Source organism: Trematomus bernacchii, unplaced genomic scaffold (assembly GCF_902827165.1).
Source record: "Trematomus bernacchii unplaced genomic scaffold, fTreBer1.1, whole genome shotgun sequence".
In the NCBI taxonomy this organism is placed as follows: Eukaryota; Metazoa; Chordata; class Actinopteri; order Perciformes; family Nototheniidae; genus Trematomus; species Trematomus bernacchii.
In genome coordinates, this window is record NW_022987429.1 from 2,154,796 (window position 1) to 2,176,806 (window position 22,011).

Below are 22,011 nucleotides of genomic sequence, written 5' to 3' on the forward strand. Positions count from 1 at the left end.
GGTTATTGTGAAACAGGATATTAATCAAAAAAAAATAATAAACTAGTTGGAAAAATATTATGAAAAATTGGTGAGTCTGTAAATGTATTTCAGGATGACCTGTTAATGTTTTTGTAGATTAATGTAAAATAGTTCCATGTCACCCTTAGATGCACGAGTGACTGGACCCTACACTCTTCCATAAGTGGGTCAAAAAGGACCCGTATTAGAATAATGTGTTTTTATGCCATTTTTGTCATTTTGGTTGAGAAAAATGACTTGTATAAAATGTAGTATTATATTTTGGTTCACACTAGAAATATTTTATATTTAATTTTGCACTATTTATAATTTAAGACATTTTTTTTACATTTTGAAAAAAAAACGAAATTCCATAGAAAATGCATGCGGGTCATTTTTGACCCACTTATGGAAGCTTGGGGTAGAAATACGAAAACTACAATTTCTTAAAATGTATAAAATGTCAATTTAAAATTTGAATGGCATGATATCCAAAACATGTTTTTTGACGAATAGCTGGAATATGAAATGATAAGATACTTCAAGAAAACCACCTCACCGGGTCAAAAAAGACCCACGTATGCATCTATTAAGACAAGACCAGGATCAGGACTGAACAAAAACAAATTAAAAAGCATTAAGACAACTTTACTATTGGTACGGGATACCTGTCAATAGGATAACAAAAGGATAACCTTTATATTGTAAGAACCATTATAGAAGGAAAAGCTATTTATTGTATAACCCCCCTTAACCTTAAGTATTTTTACATCAGGATTTACAAAAAACATCTGTTACCATCATCAACATGACTGTAAATTCAACATCAAATTCACTTTGCACACACACACTTCAAAAATCCCATTCTATGGATTTTTTGTTTCATCTTTATGAGTTACATTAAAGTCTTATACACTTTGACAGCAGATCTACTTCTTCTTCTTCCAAGAGATTTATCCTGTCACTGATATGAAGTAATGTCCATTAATCTTCCCTGACTTCAGCTAAAGAACTACACATCACTTCGGGATTGAAAACAGTTTGCTGAGCAGTGAAAAAAGACGTTTAGCAGTAGTGGGAGAAATGTGCTCTGCATGCCAGGTATAATACCACAATATATTGGTTCAATCCAGCCTGACAGATTTCTGGAACCGCACAAAGTTGTCCATCAGACACATGGCTCGCAGCCAGCCACTGAACATTTTTTAGACAACACAAAAGGATCTTTGTGCTCCACTGCAAGACGCTTTTATCGTAACACTAGAACCAAGCCCTGTGACACAAATCATTAATCTCTGTGCATATGGTGCTGATCAATTTGTGTATGCAAATGAAATGCCTTGTCAGTCAAAATTAAACGACAGGGATCAAGGCCTCCCAAGATGTTTGACATTAAGCGGTGAACGATATATGGATCAAGAATTGTGGGAAATATCCGCTCAGATGTGTTTTATGCAATGGATTTTATTTTCACTGAGGGAACTAAAGATCAAGCTACTTGTTCAGCCCTGTCAATGTGTTTCATAAACTCATAAAATGAATGAAAGGTGACACAAGAGCTCTGACATAGACGTTATTCATATACAAAAGTTATAACCACAACCAAATCCAGACACAATTCAAAGTTGAATATCCTACCCCAATGAACAAACTGTACTACGTAACAGAACTTGATTTGTGACACTTTTCATCATGATTTTACACCCTTATATTTTATCATTACAAGCGCTTTTTTGAAAATTAAATTCCTCTAGGTGAGTTAGCAGGCAGGATAATCCACCGAAATGAGTTTGTGAAGATGTAACCCTTGTATGGTATTCGGGTCTGTGGGAACCGTTTTCATTATTTAGCTAAAGAAAAATGATATGATGAATTATTTTTTCAAACCCACACTCAATGGCCTCGGCTCTTTTTCTGTGAAGAACATATATCAGAACACATTTTCAACGACCACCCACTGTACACCCCCCCTGCACATTTACATTACATACAGGGTGTTCGGGCCCTCTCTCTGTGTGTGTGTGTGTGTGTGTGTGTGTGTGTGTGTGTGTGTGTGTGTGTGTGTGTGTGTGTGTGTGTGTGTGTGTGTGTGAGAGACTTTTGTGTTTCTGCCCCCTACCAATCTTTATTTTTTTCACAGTCTATCCAAGCTGCACATTTGGGGCAAGACACAATAAATAAAGCTTCGCCAGTTTGCGTCCTTATCACAACTGATCAAGATGGCCAAATGATTCTCTGCTCAGAGGGCCTTGCAAATGATTATGGAAGAGAGAGAACCATTTGATGATGATGTAGAGGAATAGGAAGAGGTTTCAGAATGTGAGGATCACATTTCTGAGAATTCTGAGTCTGACTTTGAAGAAGAGGATGAGATTGAGCATCAGCTAGTTGCAAAAACAAGACGAGCCACAGGACCAGCCGGTCAGCAGGCAAAAAAACAAGTAGCACTTTAATTCATTAATGTGATCTAACAAATGTAAAAGGGCAAATATTAACCATATATGCTGTTTATATTGCTTGTAATTGAGATGAAGTAAACATCTGTTGAGTATTTTAACATCAAATAGTTTGATTGTGTTGAATTGAAGCCCAAAAAGCAGCGGGTCCACCAGACCCACGAAACCTGGCTGAGTAACACAAATATGAACACCACACAAGGGTTAATCTGCAGTATGTGGCTGTTCTCAGGAAAGAAACTCCATTTTATGATTAGTTGTCAACATAATATTAAGCTTATCGTACTGATACACGCACACTCCTGACAAGCATGAGTAGTACTCTACCTTATTTGGTTGGTGGAGCTTCTCAGACTGAAATTCCTCGGGCTGTTGAGATTTTACTCGCCACCAGCCGCACTCTCAGCTCGCTACTCTGTACTGAAGTGGAACATCAATCTAACAATGCATAAAAGTCCCATACATGCTTCATAAAACCCCTTTAACTCATTATATATAAAAATCAATGATAAAACTATATTAAGTGATACTATTTGGTGAGCCCGTAACTGTTTGGTCGTCTGCCAAAAATATGTCAAGCTTTACTTTAGGACATCCGTTCATTTATCATTGACAGTCATCTGTTTTTCAATTCATTCTCAAGCCAGGTGTAAACAAAAGGGAAACCCACCATCGAGGTAGAAAACACATCGACCCAAATTGAGGGATGTGTATTTTAACAGACAGGCTCACACTCTGGCTAAAAGCTAAACGTGAGTTACTGACATTTGAAATAGCAATTTATCATATGGTCAATGTAATAGCTGTTATGGAGTGCAATCCTATCACATTATATATAACCGCAGATGCAGTTTGTCACTGTTAGGACTTTCTTCTCCATGTTTTCTTATGGTGATTTCTCCAAGGCATTTGTAATTGCTATGTTCGCTATATGTCTTATAAACATGGAATATATATATTTATTTATAAAGGCTTTTTTAATGTTTTTTTGTCTTTTTCTTGCTCATTTTTTACAAGTTGATTTTTCATATGCACCATTATACACCAAATCAATTTCCTTGACAATACAATTAAAAAGTCGCTGGACAAAGATATATATTGGGTCTTTATCTTTCCTCAGTCATTCTTGCATGCTCTTTCACATGTAAATAATCTATTTGACATTACATTACAAAATCACATAGACATGAGTCTTTACAGAGCGACCCTACTCTTGGAAAACCAGTCAATTCATAATAATAAATACCAATGCTTATTACATCGCCTAGGCCTGAGGTAAATTGCATCTACAAATTGCAGTCTCTCTCTTTCTCTCTCTCTCTCTCTGCTTTATGGTCTATTTAGCCTCCACTGTTCACGTCCATCTGCCTCTAAATACCACACAGCCACTGCCATAAATAGTGAGGCGTTTGCTTCCATCACGTGAATGAGAGCATTTCTCTTTTCCCTGCCTCCACGTCACGTTTGAGCGTTTAGCAGCGTGTGTGGAGGCGGAGAGCGGCTGTCCGTGGTGCTGATGACGGGAGGACTGATGATGCTCTCCGGCTCTGAGCAGCCGCTTCTGCGCATGTTGCATGACAGGTACCACGCAAGCCTCCATCTTGGGCTTCCCGTGCTGAGGCGAAAGGGCAGCAGCCATATACACACTGATTCCAAAATAACAACAAACCGGGCGAGGTGAGCGATTAATAAAAAAAATTGGCAATTTGCCGAGATGTAACTTTCCCAACAAATCATTTCTACAAATTTGCCTAAGCAGGACAACAGAATGGGAAAGAAAGAGAGCGACTGGTCTGGAAGGCTCTGTTAACGACTGTTTGCTACTGTCAGCTTCACTTGCTCCAGTTTACCAAGGAATTGACAGGTGACAGAGCCAAACGGTGAGTGCACGTGCAAGGCATGGTTTGCGACTTTTTTGTTATTTTTTGTCCGTAAAGTGCGCTAATTTGATGTGTTATCGCATGCTCGCGTGCATGTACTGGCGTTTTCTTCCTGCATCCCCCCACCCCCCCAGTCATGGTGGTCGCAGCTTGCTGTGTTTTCCTCGCGTGCCTCTGCTCTCCTGATGCTCAGGCTGTGGGCTCGTCTCGTTCTGTGTTACTTTCTTTCCTGTTGTTCCGAAGAGATCCAAAGCGACGAGCAGCCACAGGTTGTGAGAGCCCAGCTCGAATGATAATGGGTGTGTAATATTGGTTGCATTTCAGTGTTTAGATATGCATGGCACAGGCCTTTCCTATGTCAAAGCATTTTAGAGATGGATGAGAACAGATTTCCCCCTTTAAAATGTACAAAAATATGTTATTTTAAAAACGTCATCACATGGCTTTATTGTAGAAGTGTATACATATTATTCATAATCAGGTACTCATTAACCTACATATACACATTTTTCTACATTATTTATTTTTATAGAATGACATAGTTATGATGCATAGTCTGTGGATAATATGTGTACAGAGCAGGTTTGCTTCTTGACCTTGGACCCAAGGGGCAGACCATGTAAGGCTGCTTGAGTCACTGTCAGCCGATTTATGACAAAGCCTCAGCAGTTTCAACATTGCCAGCAGAAAAACACAGCGAGGGTGTAATGTTTCTCAGTGGTGGCACAGTTGAGTCAGGTATTGCCAAGGTCAATATGTTGACCCTGTGCCTGCCGAACTCACATCACTCTGAACAGGGAACAGTTTAGCATGAGTGTGTATTGGTCACAACTACAGAAAACTGCCTCTGACAACACTAAGATTAAGGCCAACGTTTGGGTTAAAAGGAATAGTGTTTTGGAGAGGATTTGTGCTTCTTTATTACAATTGCAACACATGTATCTTTCACTATTGTTTGTATAAAAACACATAAGATATCATAACTGATTGAAGCAAAGTCAAATGCAGTGCTTCTACCACCAAACAAAACGAGACACAATATAAGGGGGGAGAAAAAGCAACACAATGATCTTGTTTCTTTTCCTACATCTTTTCATCTGGGAGACAACTTACTTATGAAGGGTCACAGCAGGACACCATTTTAGGGGGGTTAGGTGATTTGTTGTGACAGAATTCACAAAAAAAGGAAAAGATGCTAATTATGTTTTTTACTAGTTGAATACACAGAGAAAACAATTACAATATAGAAGAGTGTGAAAAGGGAATGCCATTTGGTTCATCAGAACTTGCTTAAAAGAGGTAAGCTCTGTGATGAAAGGGTTACAAGCCAAACGGGTTGGGACACATTATGTTCTGTATCTTCACGCAAGTGGTCATATTTAGTTTGTGTCAGGGAGGCTGGAGTAAATGCTCTGGGATGGGACTTGTAGAGAAATGTTACACAGAAGATGGGACATAGAAATCGAGGTCACATAAGAAATGGTTTCTTAGACATTTCCCTTTAGTCTGGCTGCTGTCATCTGATATGTCTGGGGCAGAGTTGATATATGTTAGACTCTTTTTTTCAGGAATATACTTGGAAAAAGTGCTGAACAGAGCAGTGGAAACCATATTCACTGGAGAAGAGGGTGATCGATCTGCAGTCGAGGAACAGTCAGGGTGTTACAGGGCCAAGGCAGTGACGGAGAGTTTATCTGTCTAGACAATAAAGTGCTCTCGGTTAATATACAGTCTTGCTGGCAGTGTGGGGATGAGGCATGTAGCTGCTGGTCTTTGTGTCCCAATGCAGTGAAAGGGCACTGGTTCCCTAATGGGGAATGAAACGCACAGGTACTATGGCTGCCTGGTGATTAATGGGCCCTATCAAGAATAGCAAAAGTGTACTGCCTCTGCGTTTATGTGAGCATGTAGACATGTATAGTACTGTTAGACCTGGCTATGGGTTTCCTAATAAACAGATATATGGCAAACACACAGGACAGTATTATCTGCTACATTTCTGTTTGCGTTGTATAAGAAAGGATTGAAGTATTACACCACTGCTTTTATAGATCAAACCAAATGATAATGTCCAAGAGTGTGATTAACAACTCTGGCACAGACAGCATTCAGGAGTTGTTATCTGCAGATTCCAGACTAAAGTAGAGGATATTTCAGGGTCGCATTCACCTTTACGAGACCAGAATGACCATCGTTATTCAAGTACATTCCTCCAATGATTAGATTCATGTTTAAACTTGCACAACTTGATGTGGGGGTGACACATTTACATTTCAGACATCTACTGCCATGAATCCTGAGGAAATGGGAACACATCATGTCAGGAATGCAAGGAGAAAATCATAGAAGATAGACGAAGCAAACCGAAGCTTTGTACTTCCGCAGAGGGCAAAGCTTAAGCAGCCACCTACAGTAGTGTTCTGCCACATTTGCAAATGAGATTTGTTGAATGTGACAGGCTTAATGCTGTGCAATTTAATAACCACCACTGAATTGTCTTTCTGGGTAATTCTGAATGCTAGGCCTTCCTCTCAAACGGTTTGTTTTTTCCTCCACAGGCTCATCTTTCATCAGTATGGGCATTAAGGAGCTCGCCATCTTCCTCCTGGTGCTGTCTCTTTGTCTAGAGGGAGGATATGCCAAAGAAAAAAGAACAAAGAAGGGAAAGAAAAAGGGGAAGCAAGTTTTTTGTCCATCGTAAGTACGAGGGGTTGTCCAATGACAACATTACGTTCATCATGTTGCCAAAGCATTGACAAACTGTTGTCATTGGATGTTGTGCACGCCCAGACTAAAGTGTCAAATATGAGGAGTTCCCTTTTAGTGACTTTTTAAGGTGCCCATTTTGCATTCAGTTAAAGCATACTTCCACTTTTTTTTTACACTTGATAGATCTTCCACTCCAGTCTTTTCCCCTCAGTCATGATTGACAAGAGCTTGTCAGCTGCTTCACTGCAGAGCTATTCAAGTGTTATATAATATGCAAATGTGGGTGAGTCAATAACAAATGATGGGCATCCGAGAAAGCAACACCAAATCCTCTAAAGGCACGTTTTGTCAGGATACTTAGAATACTAGAATACAACATTGACCCTGTTTAAACCTTATATCAAATGTGTCCTGACTATGTTAAGATGTGATTTCCCCTGATAACATTTACACCTGGTATTCATTTGTGTTTCCAGTGTCCATTTTGGATCTGATTGAGATCCGATAGCAATACGAATGAGATTAGATCGGCCGTAGTTCCGGCCATGTAGTTGTTGTATGTCATCGATAAAGCCATTGCGTTTACTTGTGTTTGATGTGGTCACAATGCCTACCACCTTATTTCTGATCACATCACAACATGTCTTCAATGTGTTTTCGGTGCATTTACAAATGTCCAAACACTATGCAATTACTATTATATTACCCAAAACACATTTAATGCAAAGGGGTAAAGGGGGTAAAGGATGCTACCTTGGATACTTGCTAAGCTCTTCCTTATTCATTCCCTCCTGACCGTCTACAGCTGACTGGTAGCATACATGGCAACGGTTGAGAAAGTGATAAATGAAAAGGAAAATGTTCAGGTCATGGATTCACTAAAAGGTCAAATGATCTATGTCTAACAACAGAATGAACTTGGACATGTCCGAACATGCCTTTTTGCCTTTTGGATTGTCCATCACTTCTATGCTGGGGAGAGCTGCGCCCCTTACTCCCTTAAATGGTAACAAATGGCTCCACAATGAAAGTTTTGAAATGAGGGAGAAACTGTTTGATGTAGTCCCAGTATTGGCAAGTGTAAGCTGTATGACATATTTTCGAGTTTAGAGCTGCGGATGCCTTTGTGGATCAAGGGAACCACTTGGTTCCAGTTTAGCTGTTGTGCTCGAGGTTGTCAGAAGGGTCTGTTAAAAAGGAGAAAAAAGAGGTTTAGTGGATAGGAATTATGTGTTTCACTTTGATCAGAGGAACCGCATAACATACACACGCTGCATGACATTCCTGTGGAGCACTTTAACTCATCCTCTGTGCATGATAAGGTTTACATAATGATATGTAAAGTGCTTTGAGAAGGGGAAATTCTTTGGCAGGAGAATCATTGCCACCCACAAGGAGGCTTTCTTTTTCTCCTTTCTCTCATGCCAGATCCTGTTCTCCCCATTCCCTTCCTCTCTCCTATTGTTTTTTCATCAGTCAACCTCAGACAACAAATGATGTTTGACTGAACGTCTTTGAAAGTTACCCCTTTATGGTGATAATTATAAGTAGACAGCTGTTTTTGGTATTCTGCAAAACGGTTCAAAGGGAAACTTTCATTTTTGGATTCAATAAAAAGTGAAAATACACAGAAACGATATGTTGTTTGTTTTGACAAGTTATGTATACTTCCTGCCACCCACATGGCATGATCATCGAAAAATAGACCGATTTGTAGAATGTTGGGGGATCTATAAGCATAAGTGGAAAATAATATTAATAACCATGTTTCCATTAGTGTATAATCCCCTGAAACTCACCTTAGCATACCTACATAGGGATGGGTTTTGCTAGATTGCAAGGTTGCACCCCAAGGTTTCTTCAATAGCTGAGATCAGACAAACTCTGGCTCTTGACATGTCCTTTTTAGTTTTTAGGTTACCTGAAGGCCACCGTAGTTCTCCAAAATGGTGTGGTAACTCCAGACACCATCTGAATATCTTTGGAATTGAAAATATGTAACGATGGTCCTTCAAGATACAGTGTCACTACAGTTTTTGCAGATGCTATCAAGGCTGCATGCTCTTAGTTTTGTTTGAGCTGGACATTCCCAGTTGCTGGTACTGGTACAATTCTCATGTTAACAGCATGCAGAGCAGAAGTGGGTGTGCTGTGCATCTGCATTATTCATCTGCCAAGAATTTGACCTGCTAATGTAATCGTGTCTGCAGTTCCCTCTCTTCTTTTTTGTATGCAGAGAGCTGTCAGCTGATGATCTGGCACGAGTTCCTGAAAATACAACCAGTAACATCTTGAACAGGTTACTGTTAACCTATGATCCCAGAATAAGGCCCAACTTCAAAGGCAAGTCTCCTTTCCTCTCAATCTGTCTCTGTCTATTCCTAATTTACATTGTTGCTGCAGTGCTTTCATGCTAATTAAAAAGACCACTTTACTAGACATATGTATCTCCAGATTTCTTTCATGAACTTGGAGCAGGGACAGGTATCTGCATGAAGCGTGCATTAGACATTCATTCAATGTAATTTCCTGTCACACGTACACTTGCATACACTTGCATCCTAAAGTCAGTTTATTATTGTGTTGATTTATAGTCACAGGCTGTTATGAGGAAAAATAACATGTGATTTCAAATTGGGCCCTATTATGCTTTTCGGGGTTTTCCCTTTCCTGTACTGTGTTAAATAGGTCAATAGGTAAATGGTCTGCAAAGGCTAACATCCCAAAGTAAAGAGCTTTTTGAATATTAGAGCATGGAAACATGTCAAGGTAGAGACACTACATTCACATATGAACCTGAAATAGTAAAATAATAATAGGGCCCTTTTAGGATGTTCCTCAATTGACAAAACAACAGAGTACAGTGTGTAATTTGTTTATTCTCTAGTTCTCATGACTTCTCTAGGATCTGCTTCTGTTATTTCGTTCTTTACTGTCCAACAAGTGTCCATCTTTACAGTGTGTGTGCAGTGTATTGTAAATGTCACAATGAACCAGGCTGCTGCCTCACAGACAGAGCCATAAAAATAACAAAGAGGTGATTGATGACCTCTGCGTCTGACTGATGGTCTTACCAGTCTTCAGGTAATCCTCTGGCACTTGGCAGCAGAAGCGGTATCTGGGACTAAATGTCTGATGTGTTGTGAACAGAATCAGCTCCCTCTCTGAATGCCTGGGACCGCTCCAGCAGCCAAACATCTGCTCTTGATTTCAGGGTGGGCTAAAAAGCTCTCCGTCCATTAACATCCATGTCATAATCTCTGAAATGACATCCTTAACTGTGCCTTGTGAATAACTTTCTGCAGGCCTTTAAAATGCTGAGCTGATTTCACAGTCCCTATAGAGTTTGAACTTACAACAGAAATGTTAGTTCAATATTTGTTGGTTACATTAATGCATGGAAGTTGTGAGCTGAATGACCCCTCCATAGTATGCACATTAATATTGTGAATTGCTTGATATCATTTATCATATAAAACTGCTAAGCTTCCAGGAAACACCTCAAAGGAAATAATGTATTCAAAGCCGTGTGAGCAGCACTGCATTCACTTAGTTTTTGCTAAAGGTGGAGAGAGATGTGAGTAACAGCATAAGTGTAGCAGAGAGGATTAAAGGTTTTGTTATTACTTTTTTAATGGCGATGAAGTCTTGCACAAATCTAGATCAATAACACAATCATCTGAATCACCAGTGTTGTATATAGAATTAAAGACCTTAAGGGTTTTACAAAGCATACTGACACTTACTATAAGCTACAAGCCACAGAGGTATCTTGCTCTCATCGCAAAGCGGCTATAAAACACAACAGACCTATTACCAAAATCTATTTTTTCCTTTTTTCTAAATCCAGGAATTCCAGTGGAAGACAGAGTGAACATCTTCATCAACAGTTTTGGCTCCATCCAAGAAACAACAATGGTAAGAGTTCACTTCAATATAGTGTGCAGTGAGGATGTACTTTTGTAGGCGACCCTCAACCAAAAGCATTGAGATTTTTCCATTGGATTTCAGTCTATTGCAGAAACAAAGCTTTGTGGCCAACACACGTTTATGATACTATTCTTAATCCCCACATATAAACACCACTTTGTGATTTTCGTAGCGTAAATGCAAACGACAGAAACATAAAGCTAACTTAAAGGTCCCATGTCATGCTTTTCCGGTTATAACCTGTCCCCTTGTGTGTTATGTAACTTTGTATGCATGTAAACGGTCTGCAGAGTCACAAACCCTCAAAGTACACCCTGTAGCGAGTAAAACTCTAACACAGAAAAGACCTGTCTATGCTGCCCCAGAACGCCTCGTTGGAGATTTCTCTTTTTCCATTGTTTACTTCTTGGGTATAGTGACGTATTTCGGGTATAGTGACGTAACGTAACGGCTCCGCAGATTACGTTACGTTACATCCGCGGAGCCGTTACGTTTGGACCAATCCGCGGACTTCCTCACACACACACACACTCGGCGGGACGTTGCGAGGCTCGCTGCTGCGAGGAGCGGGACACTGTGAGCTGGCTCACTGGTGTGGGGTCGGCGAGACAGCGAGACACCGCGGAACTCAGCCTGAGCACACACACAAACTCCCAGCCAGGCTGCGGGTGTGTGTGTGTTTCGGGCTGGGTTTCGCTGTGTCACGCTGTCTCGCAGACGGCCACTGGGCTCACAGGGAGGGGGGGGGGCAGGAGCTCCAACAAGCCGTTTAGGACAGAGAGTGAATACACATACTATACAGAGATGCTGTATGAGAAACCAATGTGAGTTTGGAAAATTGCACAATATAAATGTATTTTAGTAGACCTCAACAATGGAATTATGATCAGTAGAAATGGCCGTGACATGGGACCTTTAATGCTATAAGCAAACTACATCACGGTCGCATGGCTGTGCATCACCACCGCTGAGCTAAAGGTGGACCTGTGTCATGAGATGACGTTAAGAAGTTTATTGATTCACTTGCCATTTTTATGACGCATAGAAGCTTCACTGGAGGATTTACGGAATGTTTTATGTTGTTGAATAAAACGTGAACATCTCGTAAGCTTGTGTTAACCACAGACATTATTTAGGGCTTTTAACCACAAACACGATAAAAAAACTATTGGCTTCGAGACGAGGGAACCGGAAGTGGTTAAATGCTAAGTCTTTTCTGAACTCATTAATGAACCACTCTATTCCACTTCAGTTTAGCAGTATTGATAATCAATACTTCTGCCGATTAGATGCAGTGAATCAGAGCTTACAAACTGCTTCTTCCGACAAGTTTTAAAACGGATGCATGAGCATGTTTTCTAGACAGTATCAGACCATTTAGCAGTAAGTCATTATCCAGGCTGGGGTTTTCATGCCCCATTTATCTGATGGCTTAATTGCTGATAAAGAAGTGCAGTATGAATGCCAGTGAGCAGATTAAGCTCAAGGACGGCACTGGGTCGAATCTTGATAACTTACGAAACAATAAAAGGGAACATTCCTGAAGGTTTTCTAATGAGCCCGGCTTACTGGTGTGTTTTAATTTTAAGTGGCTGGGAGGAGCCAATAACCATAAAGTGTATCTATCTCAGTAAATATGTTGAATCATGTGTCACGGTAATTGAAATTAATGCAGTGCGTTGTGACAAAATCCAATGTTTGACTTAATTCTGTCTCATGAAACCCTTTATACAGGGCAGATTTACAGGCTATGATTTAGAGAGTTTTGTTCCAAAAGAACACAGGATATTTCAAAGCAGTAATTAAGCAATAAAACAAGCCTGTTTCTTGCACAACTAATTCAGGCCCATTTGACCCCGATTAATACCAAGAAAGGCCATGAATAAAAAATCTGTGCCTGAAATGTTGGTTTTTATTTACAGTGCTTTCTTTTCGGGGGAAATTGGAATACTACCAAAACCAAGCCATTTGGACACTATACTGTATGTCCCCAAAAAATAAAAACTGAACAACTGAACTTACAATTGAAATGAAAAGATAACTAGATGTGTTTGCAAAAGCTATCAAACTGCTGTCAGATGTGGTGTTTAATCACTGGCATAGACAGAGAGGACTACAAGTTGGAATGGTGGGAAAACACTAGTGGCATGCTCCTCAAACAAAACAGCTTGGCGCATATGTCATAAAGACTAACAATACATGCCACCCAACCTTTTTGACACATTTAGCAGGCAGACCTGTGGACTGTGAAGCAGCTCATGAACACATTTTGCCAACCTCAGGCTTCCCGGGAGCAGATTACTACATATTAGACCTTTGTTCGTCCTGTAGCAGATCTAGACTATGTCTCAATCCAAAGCAATGATCGGTGTTTTCCAACTTCATTTAATGAAGAGTGACACTCTGAGAAAAGCCTTAGATCTTATATAGGCCTACTGGAATTGAGCTGTATGGACATTTACTCTGGAATTATTGCTTTTGGCTGCTGATCAGTGCAGTGTGTCCGCTTGGACAATATGTCAGTGGATGGTTTTACACTGGGACTAATAACAGAACTATGCAGACAATGGAAAAACATATATATAATAGTTGGGGTCCAAGGATATTTAAAGAAGAGTCAACATAGGTGGAAACAATGAAGAGGGAAATGGAATAGGACTATGATGGGAAAGAAGGAAGAAATGGGAAGAATGTGGAAAAGAGCTGAGAAAGAAAACAAAAATGTAGACAGAAAGTGAAAGACAGTGACAGATATCAGATAGAAAGATAACAGTTTGGCAAAAGACAAATGTAAAGCCAAGAGGAACAGAAACGAAAACAAGACTATAGATAGTAGGAGACCAGGGCCGGTGTTGTGCCGTAGATTGAAGCCGTGTTCGCGGGGACGTGCAGGGCCGACGTCATTTCAATTATTGGACGTTTCGTCAAAGTGACAAGTGGAAGAATACAATTAATGATTTACTTTCTATAGTTTTGTGTGCACAGACTACAGGTGAACAGCAAACACCAGTGTGATTTTGGTGACAGTACGACTATCTTGGACAAAGTTATAGTGGGGGTGCCAAATCCGGCAGCACCAACACCTGGTCTGCCACATGTGGAAGCCCCTCTTTCGTTTTTCACCTGCTGATCCCAGAGTAAAATGCTTTTGTGTGCACAAACTGAGGGGACAGCAAACACCTGTGTGAGTTTGGTGACAGTACGACCACCCTGGACAAAGTTATAGTGGGGGTTACAGAGTAAATAATTTATTTAATTCTTCCTCTTAGAAAACGAGACAAAACGCCCAATAATTGAAATGACGTCAGCCTTGCGCGTCCCAGCGAACATGGCTTCAATCCACGGCAAGCCTTCAATCCACGGTGGAGATCAAAGATGATAAGAAAGAAAAATAACAGAGGATTGCGAATAAATATGAAAAAAGCAGAGAAAAGTAAAGGGTGCTGGAGGGGGAGGAATCTAAGGAAAAGAACCCATGAGAAGGAAAGAGAAGGGATCGAGACAGAAAAGAGAGATTAGGGACTCCCAGAGGTAAAATCTGTCTTCCCTCTTTCCACTACAGGCCCATCAAAAGACAGAAAGAAAGTGAACAAAGTTCAAAATTAATCCTGGAGGAGAGGGAAGTGACAGCTGGTCACCTCTCCCCCTCAATGTATCACTCTGTGGGGTATCTGATCTCAAGAAACCCTCTCTCGTCATGTACACCTCTGGAGGCCAAACACCACCTCACATCCACTGTAGTTAACACATCTATTCTCACTTCTTGATGGTAATCGCCAGGAGAGGATGACTAATGTGAAGCTGTGAAATAAATTGTAGCTCTGTGTTTTCAAACTGCTTCTCCATTTGAGTTATCCTTGTTGATTACACCGAGTGGTTATGTTAAATCTCTCTGAAACTGAATGCAGTACAGGCACCTTGATAGTGAGCCAGGGGGAAGATATATTTCCTTGTCTGGTTTTCAGGAAGGCGAATGTTTGGGAATTGGCCTGGGTCTCTATCGGAGCCGGCAGTAGCTATTTGTGCAGTCCCTTGAGGACTAGTTGGACATTAGATTGTGAAATTGGGTTGTATAGAATCACAGTTGGCTTTACAAAATGAGATATCAACAATGTGACCACTGCTCCTTCTCTTACAAATGTTTACTGGCAGGAAGATAAAAGCACATTCTGGGTGAGGGCTGAATGTGTAAACCGTCCTATGATCACTGTGTATATGATGGTGTTCGCAGAGTTTTTCAAATAGTTCCTGACTATTTATAATGTGTATACCACAGAGGAAGAAACCCTTTCATTTGATTTCTTGTCTCAAGCTTCGTGCATCAGCATGTACCACAACAAATGCCATTGATCAATATTGATTTCAATTTTGTTGTTGCATTTTTGCCAGGAAAATGAATCATGTATCACTGTGTATTATGGAATACACAGAATGACATTCAGTTTAAGGATAATAACATGCTCAACATGTTCATGTTGCTGGGTCTAAGTTATTTTAAGAGCTATTGTATTTGTATTTTCAAATGGCACGATCAAATGTAGAAACATAGATTGTTTTCTGTGCATGTTTTGGTCCAAAAGAACAGGTTTTATTGTGAAAAGTTAGTTCAGTCCAGTATTTATGAAGATACTAAAAAAAGGTCCCATGCTGATAAACATCATAAGAATGTCCTTTCTTCAAGAACAGATGACTTATAAAAGCAAATGCTTGTCTGCTTGCTTTTTCTCACTGTCAAACCTGGCTGTTACTAAAATTGTTTCCAGTTGGAATATGTTTTGCCAGGAAAACGGTGAACATAGCATTTACAAAAAAGCAAGGGAAAACTTCGAAAACACATCCAAATGTGCTCTGCTCACTTGATCTGGCTTGACTGAACTATTTGGCAGCAAGCACATTACACATATTTGATCAGAAATACTAGCCTGTGCAATCCCAGAATAAGAGCAGAAAAAGGAGAATCACTTTAGCTACTGGGCAACGTGTTGTAATCGAGACAGGTGTCTCCCAGAGGGGTGAGGGGCAAATTGTTGACAGAGACAGGATCAAACAAAGGGGCCTTATTGGGGCCTTATTTTCCACAGGGGGCCCAAACACGGAGTAAGTGAGTAAAAGGTTCACTGAGTTTGAAGCATCCCCCAGAGAGGGTTTTCTGTCATGGTGGCCAGAGACAGAACTGCAGGACATGTGATCCAAACACATTAAAACCAACAGGATCAGACCTTCTAAAATCACTAATTACAAACTACGAACAATTTGAACCATAAGGTCCATTGTTTGCTTTTTTAAAGACCACCGACAGCTTTATTGATGTATTGTTTTGGTGTCATTCACCTGGGCCAGCAGTTGGTCAGACTCCACAAGATATAGAAACGGGCATGCATGTGAAACGGGCTAATCAGGGAATAAGGTCAGCAGATGTCACTGGTATCATGCATTTTTAAACACATGTGGGTTTCAAAGGGATGCATTTCTTGGCTCTGATTGCCTTGAATTTGACTTTATAATGATGCAATAGTTTAAAGGGGACCTATCATGCAAAATGCACTTGTGTACGTCTTTTATACATGAATATGTGTCCCCGGTGTTCCAGGGAACTCACCAAGTGTCAGAAAACACAACCCTCTCTATTTTCCTCCATACCCAAATCTCTAAAAAAGGGGCTGCAACGGATCTGATAAAAACTGATCCAGATTTGAACACTGTCCTGACGTCAGGACGGTGGCGCTACGGCTATTGGGCCAACTCCACCAATCAGGAGGAGACAACCACGGCCATTGCCGTTCGAAAGCGCTGGAGACGCTGTAGTACATATGCCAGGCCAGTAGATGGTGCTGTTCTCACTGAATCTGCCCTTGCAGAGCAGAGCTAAAAAAAAGTGCAAATTGAGCGAAATGAGGCATGGCTAAAATGCATGATCTGTTTGGTATTTTGAAAACAGAAATGTATAAATATACCTTATATAGGTATGGCCCTACAATATATCATTTAAATATACCATGATAGGTCCACTTTAACATAGATTGCCTGATTTTCTCTTTATTTGGTTTGTCAAACATTTTCATGTGAATGTCATAATGGCCCATTATGAGCTCTGCTGAGGATCTCATGAACGCCAACAATGTTCTTTGTTCTCATTATGTGAGAAAAATGATAACATTTTTTATATAAAAACACCTGAGTGCCGACAATAACGCAATGATAAATGTTGGCTATTAGCGGACTCTACATAGGCTGCTGCATACAAAAAGGTAAACAATGTTAAAAACAAAACATTGGAAGAATGGAAGGTAGAAGCACATTTGTTACCCAAGGACACACACCTATACAGCTGGTTTATTTGACATGTCATCCATCTTCACACTCAGTATTATGGTCCTCCCTAACACCTGGTCCCAGAACAGATTGAAGCACGCCAAAAACAGAAACCTCCCAAAACCTCACTCAGTGATACTTTCCCACCAACATGAATGTGGACGTTTCCCTAATAAGCTTTATAATGAGGCACTTTCTGCAACACATGGTGTTGTATTGATAACATTTGACCCTTGGACTGTGTTCTCTGTGTGTTCACTCCTTTAAAAGGCAGACGTCATGAGTGTTTTCACTGCAGCTGTAAAATGTCACTCTGCATGATAGAGTATTCTGTTGAGATGATTGCTGTGAGAAAAAAAGTACTTGTTAATGACTTAATAGAAGTAGAACATATAACGTGTCAAAAAGGTCGAACTGCTGTATCCTGAGAAAGGGAAAGTTTCTCAAAGGCAGTGTAGACATTTTTTAATAATGTGTACTTTTTTAAACTGCAAACCAAACCATTATTCATCAAATACATGTTTTAAATTTAGACTTTTTAATAAATGCCTTGCAGTATTTTGGAAAGGGAACTCAATGGTCATAAAAATAAAATAAGTGGCTGTTTTGTGTTCAATCTGGGAATTCTCCTTTTAAAAAAAACTAGCATTGGACATTATTATATATTTAAAAAAAGCATCTAAATTCCATTAAGAGGTCAATCATTCCTTTAAACGCACCCAAATTGTGTCCCAGAGTAGCCTACTAACCGTGTACATTGCTCTGTTGTTACACCCAGGATTACAGAGTGAACATCTTCTTGCGGCAGCGCTGGAACGACCCCAGACTGCAGCTACCTGCGGACTACAAGTCTGATTCCCTCACCGTTGATCCCACGATGTTCAAATGTCTCTGGAAACCTGACCTGTTCTTCGCTAACGAGAAGAGCGCCAACTTTCACGACGTTACCCAGGAGAACCTCCTCCTCTTCATTTTCCGTAACGGAGACGTCCTCATCAGTATGAGGTAATGGATTTTGATTAGACTTTTAACTTGTCTTTACTGTTGAATGTGATGTAAATTGAAGGCAATACTTAAGGGACATGCCATCCAAAGACAACAGGAGTCCCCTCTCAGCTCATTATGTAATGTTTTGAATGTTTAATACTAAATATACTCCAATTCGTGTTAGAAGAAAATGTCACATGACCTATAGATCTTTAAATATCTTGCACAGAGTACCTTTATCTGTCATTGAATTAGAAAACTTAACAATCACTTATTCTCCACACCAGGAAAATAATGACGGAAAATGTCATTCTCTTGGTTCATTTAAGTGTGCATGTTTACTGGCTTCCTCTTAACATCACTTTGAATTGAACTTCCACTTTTTCACATATTCATTCAATTTGCAGTCATAGCGTTTCCAATATCTTTTTCGCAACCCACATCTCAGATGTTTGAATTATGTCTGGTATGTTCTATGGCCTGGTTATGTGGCCATTGATGAGCCATTTCCTAAGAACCAATCGTCTAAATCTGCTTAAATGGTGGGATCAAGAATGTCCTATCCCTACATACTGTAGCTATGAAAATGTAAAAAATGTGGATGAGATAAACACCGTCATAACAGCAGTGATAGTCCACTTAGAGAAATAACAAGAATGGATGTGCCACTCAAGACTTATTGGTTAGGGCAAAACTAAATAATACCCCACTCGAAGCAAAAACAATTAGCCATAAACACAATGTCAAGCTAAATTAATGCGCACTATAACTAAATGGCAATATGATGCTATAATCAAACTCAGTGAAAAGCATGCCAAATGCTTTAAAGTGGACCTATCATGCTATATTTGAATAATATAGTGTAGGACCATACCTATATAAGGCATATTTATACTTTTTTTTCTTTCAAAATACCAAACAGATCATGCATTTTAGCCATGCCTCATTTTGCTCAATTTGACATTTTTTAGCTCTGTTTTTGCAAGGGCTGATTCTGTGAGAACAGCACCACCTACAGGCCTGGCATATGTACTACAGCGTCTCCAGCGCTTTCGAACGGCAATGGCCGTGGCTGTCTCCTCCTGATTGGTGGAGTTGGCCCAATAGCCGTAGCGCCACCGTCCTGACGTCAGGACAGTGTTCAAATCTGGATCAGTTTTTATCAGATCCGTTGCAGCCCCTTTTTTAGAGATTTGGGTATGGAGGAAAATAGAGAGGGTTGTGTTTTCTGACACTTGGTGAGTTCCCTGGAACACCGGGGACACATATTCATGTATAAAAGACGTACAAAAGTGCATTTTGCATGATAGGTCCCCTTTAAATGCTGTACGTGTTCGCTAGACTCGCTTCAGATGACTCTTACTGTACCTTGAGACTTTAATGTGGTGATTTAAATCGATCATTTGATTCCTTAATGCCCTGCAAATTAACACTGATTATTTTAGTGTTGTAAGCGTCTGAATCAGTTAGGGAAGGTTTGTTTAGCATATTTGCTTGGATTCACTGTGTTGTTTTTTTTGTTTTCCTTCTGGGTAAACAATCATTGAGGCTTTGGGCTCGAAGAGTGAAATTATAAAAAGATAATGAGAGTGTTGAATATCATTTGGTAGAAAAACATTTTATATTCTGATGAGCTAAATGCTAACTAGTTCGGTAAACAGCTATTTTCTGTGTTTCAATCCTCAGATGATCCTTGTGAAGTTGCTGATACTTTTGAGCGTAACACATGTTGTTTAAGCACATGAGGGTGAACTTTTAAATCCTAGTAAACTTTAAGGTCATACTAGTGTCATGCAAAAAAAGGCTTGTCGTTTGAGTGTAAGAGGATAAAACAGAGCAACAAAAGCACAGCATAATGAAAAACATTATTACCTTTCTTTTTTCAGGTTGTCCGTCACCCTCTCCTGTCCGCTGGATCTGACTTTGTTCCCTATGGACACCCAGAGGTGTAAGATGCAACTTGAAAGCTGTGAGTTTTACTGAAATAGCACCAACTTAAATCATTAATCCCAAACCCCATGTGTGCTCTGTAAATATGATTGCTGCTTGTTGATTTTTGGAAAATGCAGTATTAATGAGTTGGGAATATATTTGGTGTTTTTATTTAAAAAAAAGTTCTTTTGGGGTAAATGAAAGCTTTTTGCTTGTGTTTAGAAGCCAATTTCCATGGCGAACACTGTGAGAAGTAGAATAAATCATCATATTTTAAGGCTGCTGTGAACGTCTCGCAGTTAATTGAGCTTGACTGTGGTTATAGCATCTTGTTTACAAAGCAGTTTAGACTTGAATGAGCAAAGTAACTTAAAGCGATTCCCCTCTAATGGCTACTGGCCTGCTGAGACAGTCTGTGCATTCAGCTTTTGTACTGTATATAACTGTTATCAGATATTGTGGTCATGCAGTATAGAGCACTGTATATGTGATGCATGTGTGTAACCAATGTGTGCCTTTGTGTATCTTCTATCCAGTTGGCTACACCACAGACGACCTGCAGTTTATGTGGCAGACAGAAGCCCCGGTGCAAATGGACCAAATCGCTCTGCCACAGTTTGATATGTCACAAGAAGACATTGACTATGGGAACTGCACTAAAGTCTACTCAACAGGTACTGCCCTACGGTTTTCTTACACATTTTTTAACAGGATGCTGCAAACATTGCTTATCAGTCAGAAAAGTGGGAGGGAGGCTGTGGCTCAGTGGATAGTGTGATGGACTTCGAATCAGGGGGTAGCAAGTTTGAGTCCCACTGCAGTCAGCATGTCGTTGTGTCCCTGGGCAAGACACTTCACCCCAAATTGCTCCTGTGGGGATTGTGCACAGCACTGAATGTATGTAAGTCGTTTTGGATAAAAGCGTCTAACAAAATGACATGTAATGTAAAAAAGTAGATTAAATAATTCAAAATACCACTAGTGCTGAACAAAAGTAGCTAGGTCTCTTTTAACATAACTGATTAAATTAACAGCAAAGTCAAATATTTAGAACCAGTAGGCTAAACTACAGCATTAGTTCAGTTTACCTTTTCGACAATCATACCATTATTTCTCCCAATATAATACTTTAAACCTCTTAAAACTGATATAGATTTTAGGATTTGACACCTGGGGACATACGTTTTCCTTTAAACAGACAAAAGCTAGTTTTACATTCAGCGGTACTACCGGAAAGGCACTGTGTGTATCCTTGAGGATTTACAAATATGATAACTGCATTGATTTTCTCATAAAACAAAAACATTGTCTTTGGTTACTACCACAAATGTCACTTAGTCAAATGGATTTAGCTGTCCGTCTCAACAGTGATTTCTGTACTATGTCTTGGATTGGCAGTATGCACAAGCAGTCTCAAACTACACTAAATGTTATGTACATTGATATTTCCAAGATGTTTGATGTAGCTACAATGAACATACCCAGACTACTACAACATTTAACTCCTTTTTCCCAGGATGCTGGCAGGGCAAGTATTCATATAATAAAATAGAAGAAAAACGACATAAAGGGTCCTGGTACTGTGCCACATTCAGACCGTTGTCAGTTAAAAAAAACGACATTTGCGATGAAATGGAAAATCTCTATCAGCCAACAGAGCGGGTATGACCTCAGTGCTCTTGCACTTGTGAGGCATGCTGCTGGCAATGATTCAGCCTTTTAACGTGTTTCCATAGCAACGTGGCTAGACACAAAGATCTCCTCTGTGTACGAGTGGTTCGAGCCTGCTCTGCGACACAGGCAGC

The 22,011-nt window shown here is 40.0% G+C and overlaps 1 protein-coding gene across 2 annotated transcripts in view; it reads left to right on the forward strand.

The window, feature by feature from the left end:
• Positions 1–4,066: 4,066 nt before the first annotated feature.
• glrbb (glycine receptor, beta b) overlaps positions 4,067–22,011 on the forward strand; it is a 28,033-nt gene continuing 10,088 nt past the window's right edge. The window contains exons 1-8 of one of the 2 annotated variants that reach the window (XM_034140803.1): positions 4,067–4,133; positions 4,216–4,336; positions 6,895–7,033; positions 9,282–9,388; positions 10,896–10,963; positions 18,066–18,292; positions 20,161–20,243; positions 20,743–20,880. In XM_034140803.1, the coding sequence (XP_033996694.1) occupies positions 6,912–7,033; positions 9,282–9,388; positions 10,896–10,963; positions 18,066–18,292; positions 20,161–20,243; positions 20,743–20,880 (745 nt within the window). In that variant the 5' untranslated portion in view covers positions 4,067–4,133; positions 4,216–4,336; positions 6,895–6,911. Of the gene's footprint in view, positions 4,337–6,894; positions 7,034–9,281; positions 9,389–10,895; positions 10,964–18,065; positions 18,293–20,160; positions 20,244–20,742; positions 20,881–22,011 lie in introns of both variants that reach the window. The other variant, XM_034140794.1, reaches the window with a different exon arrangement.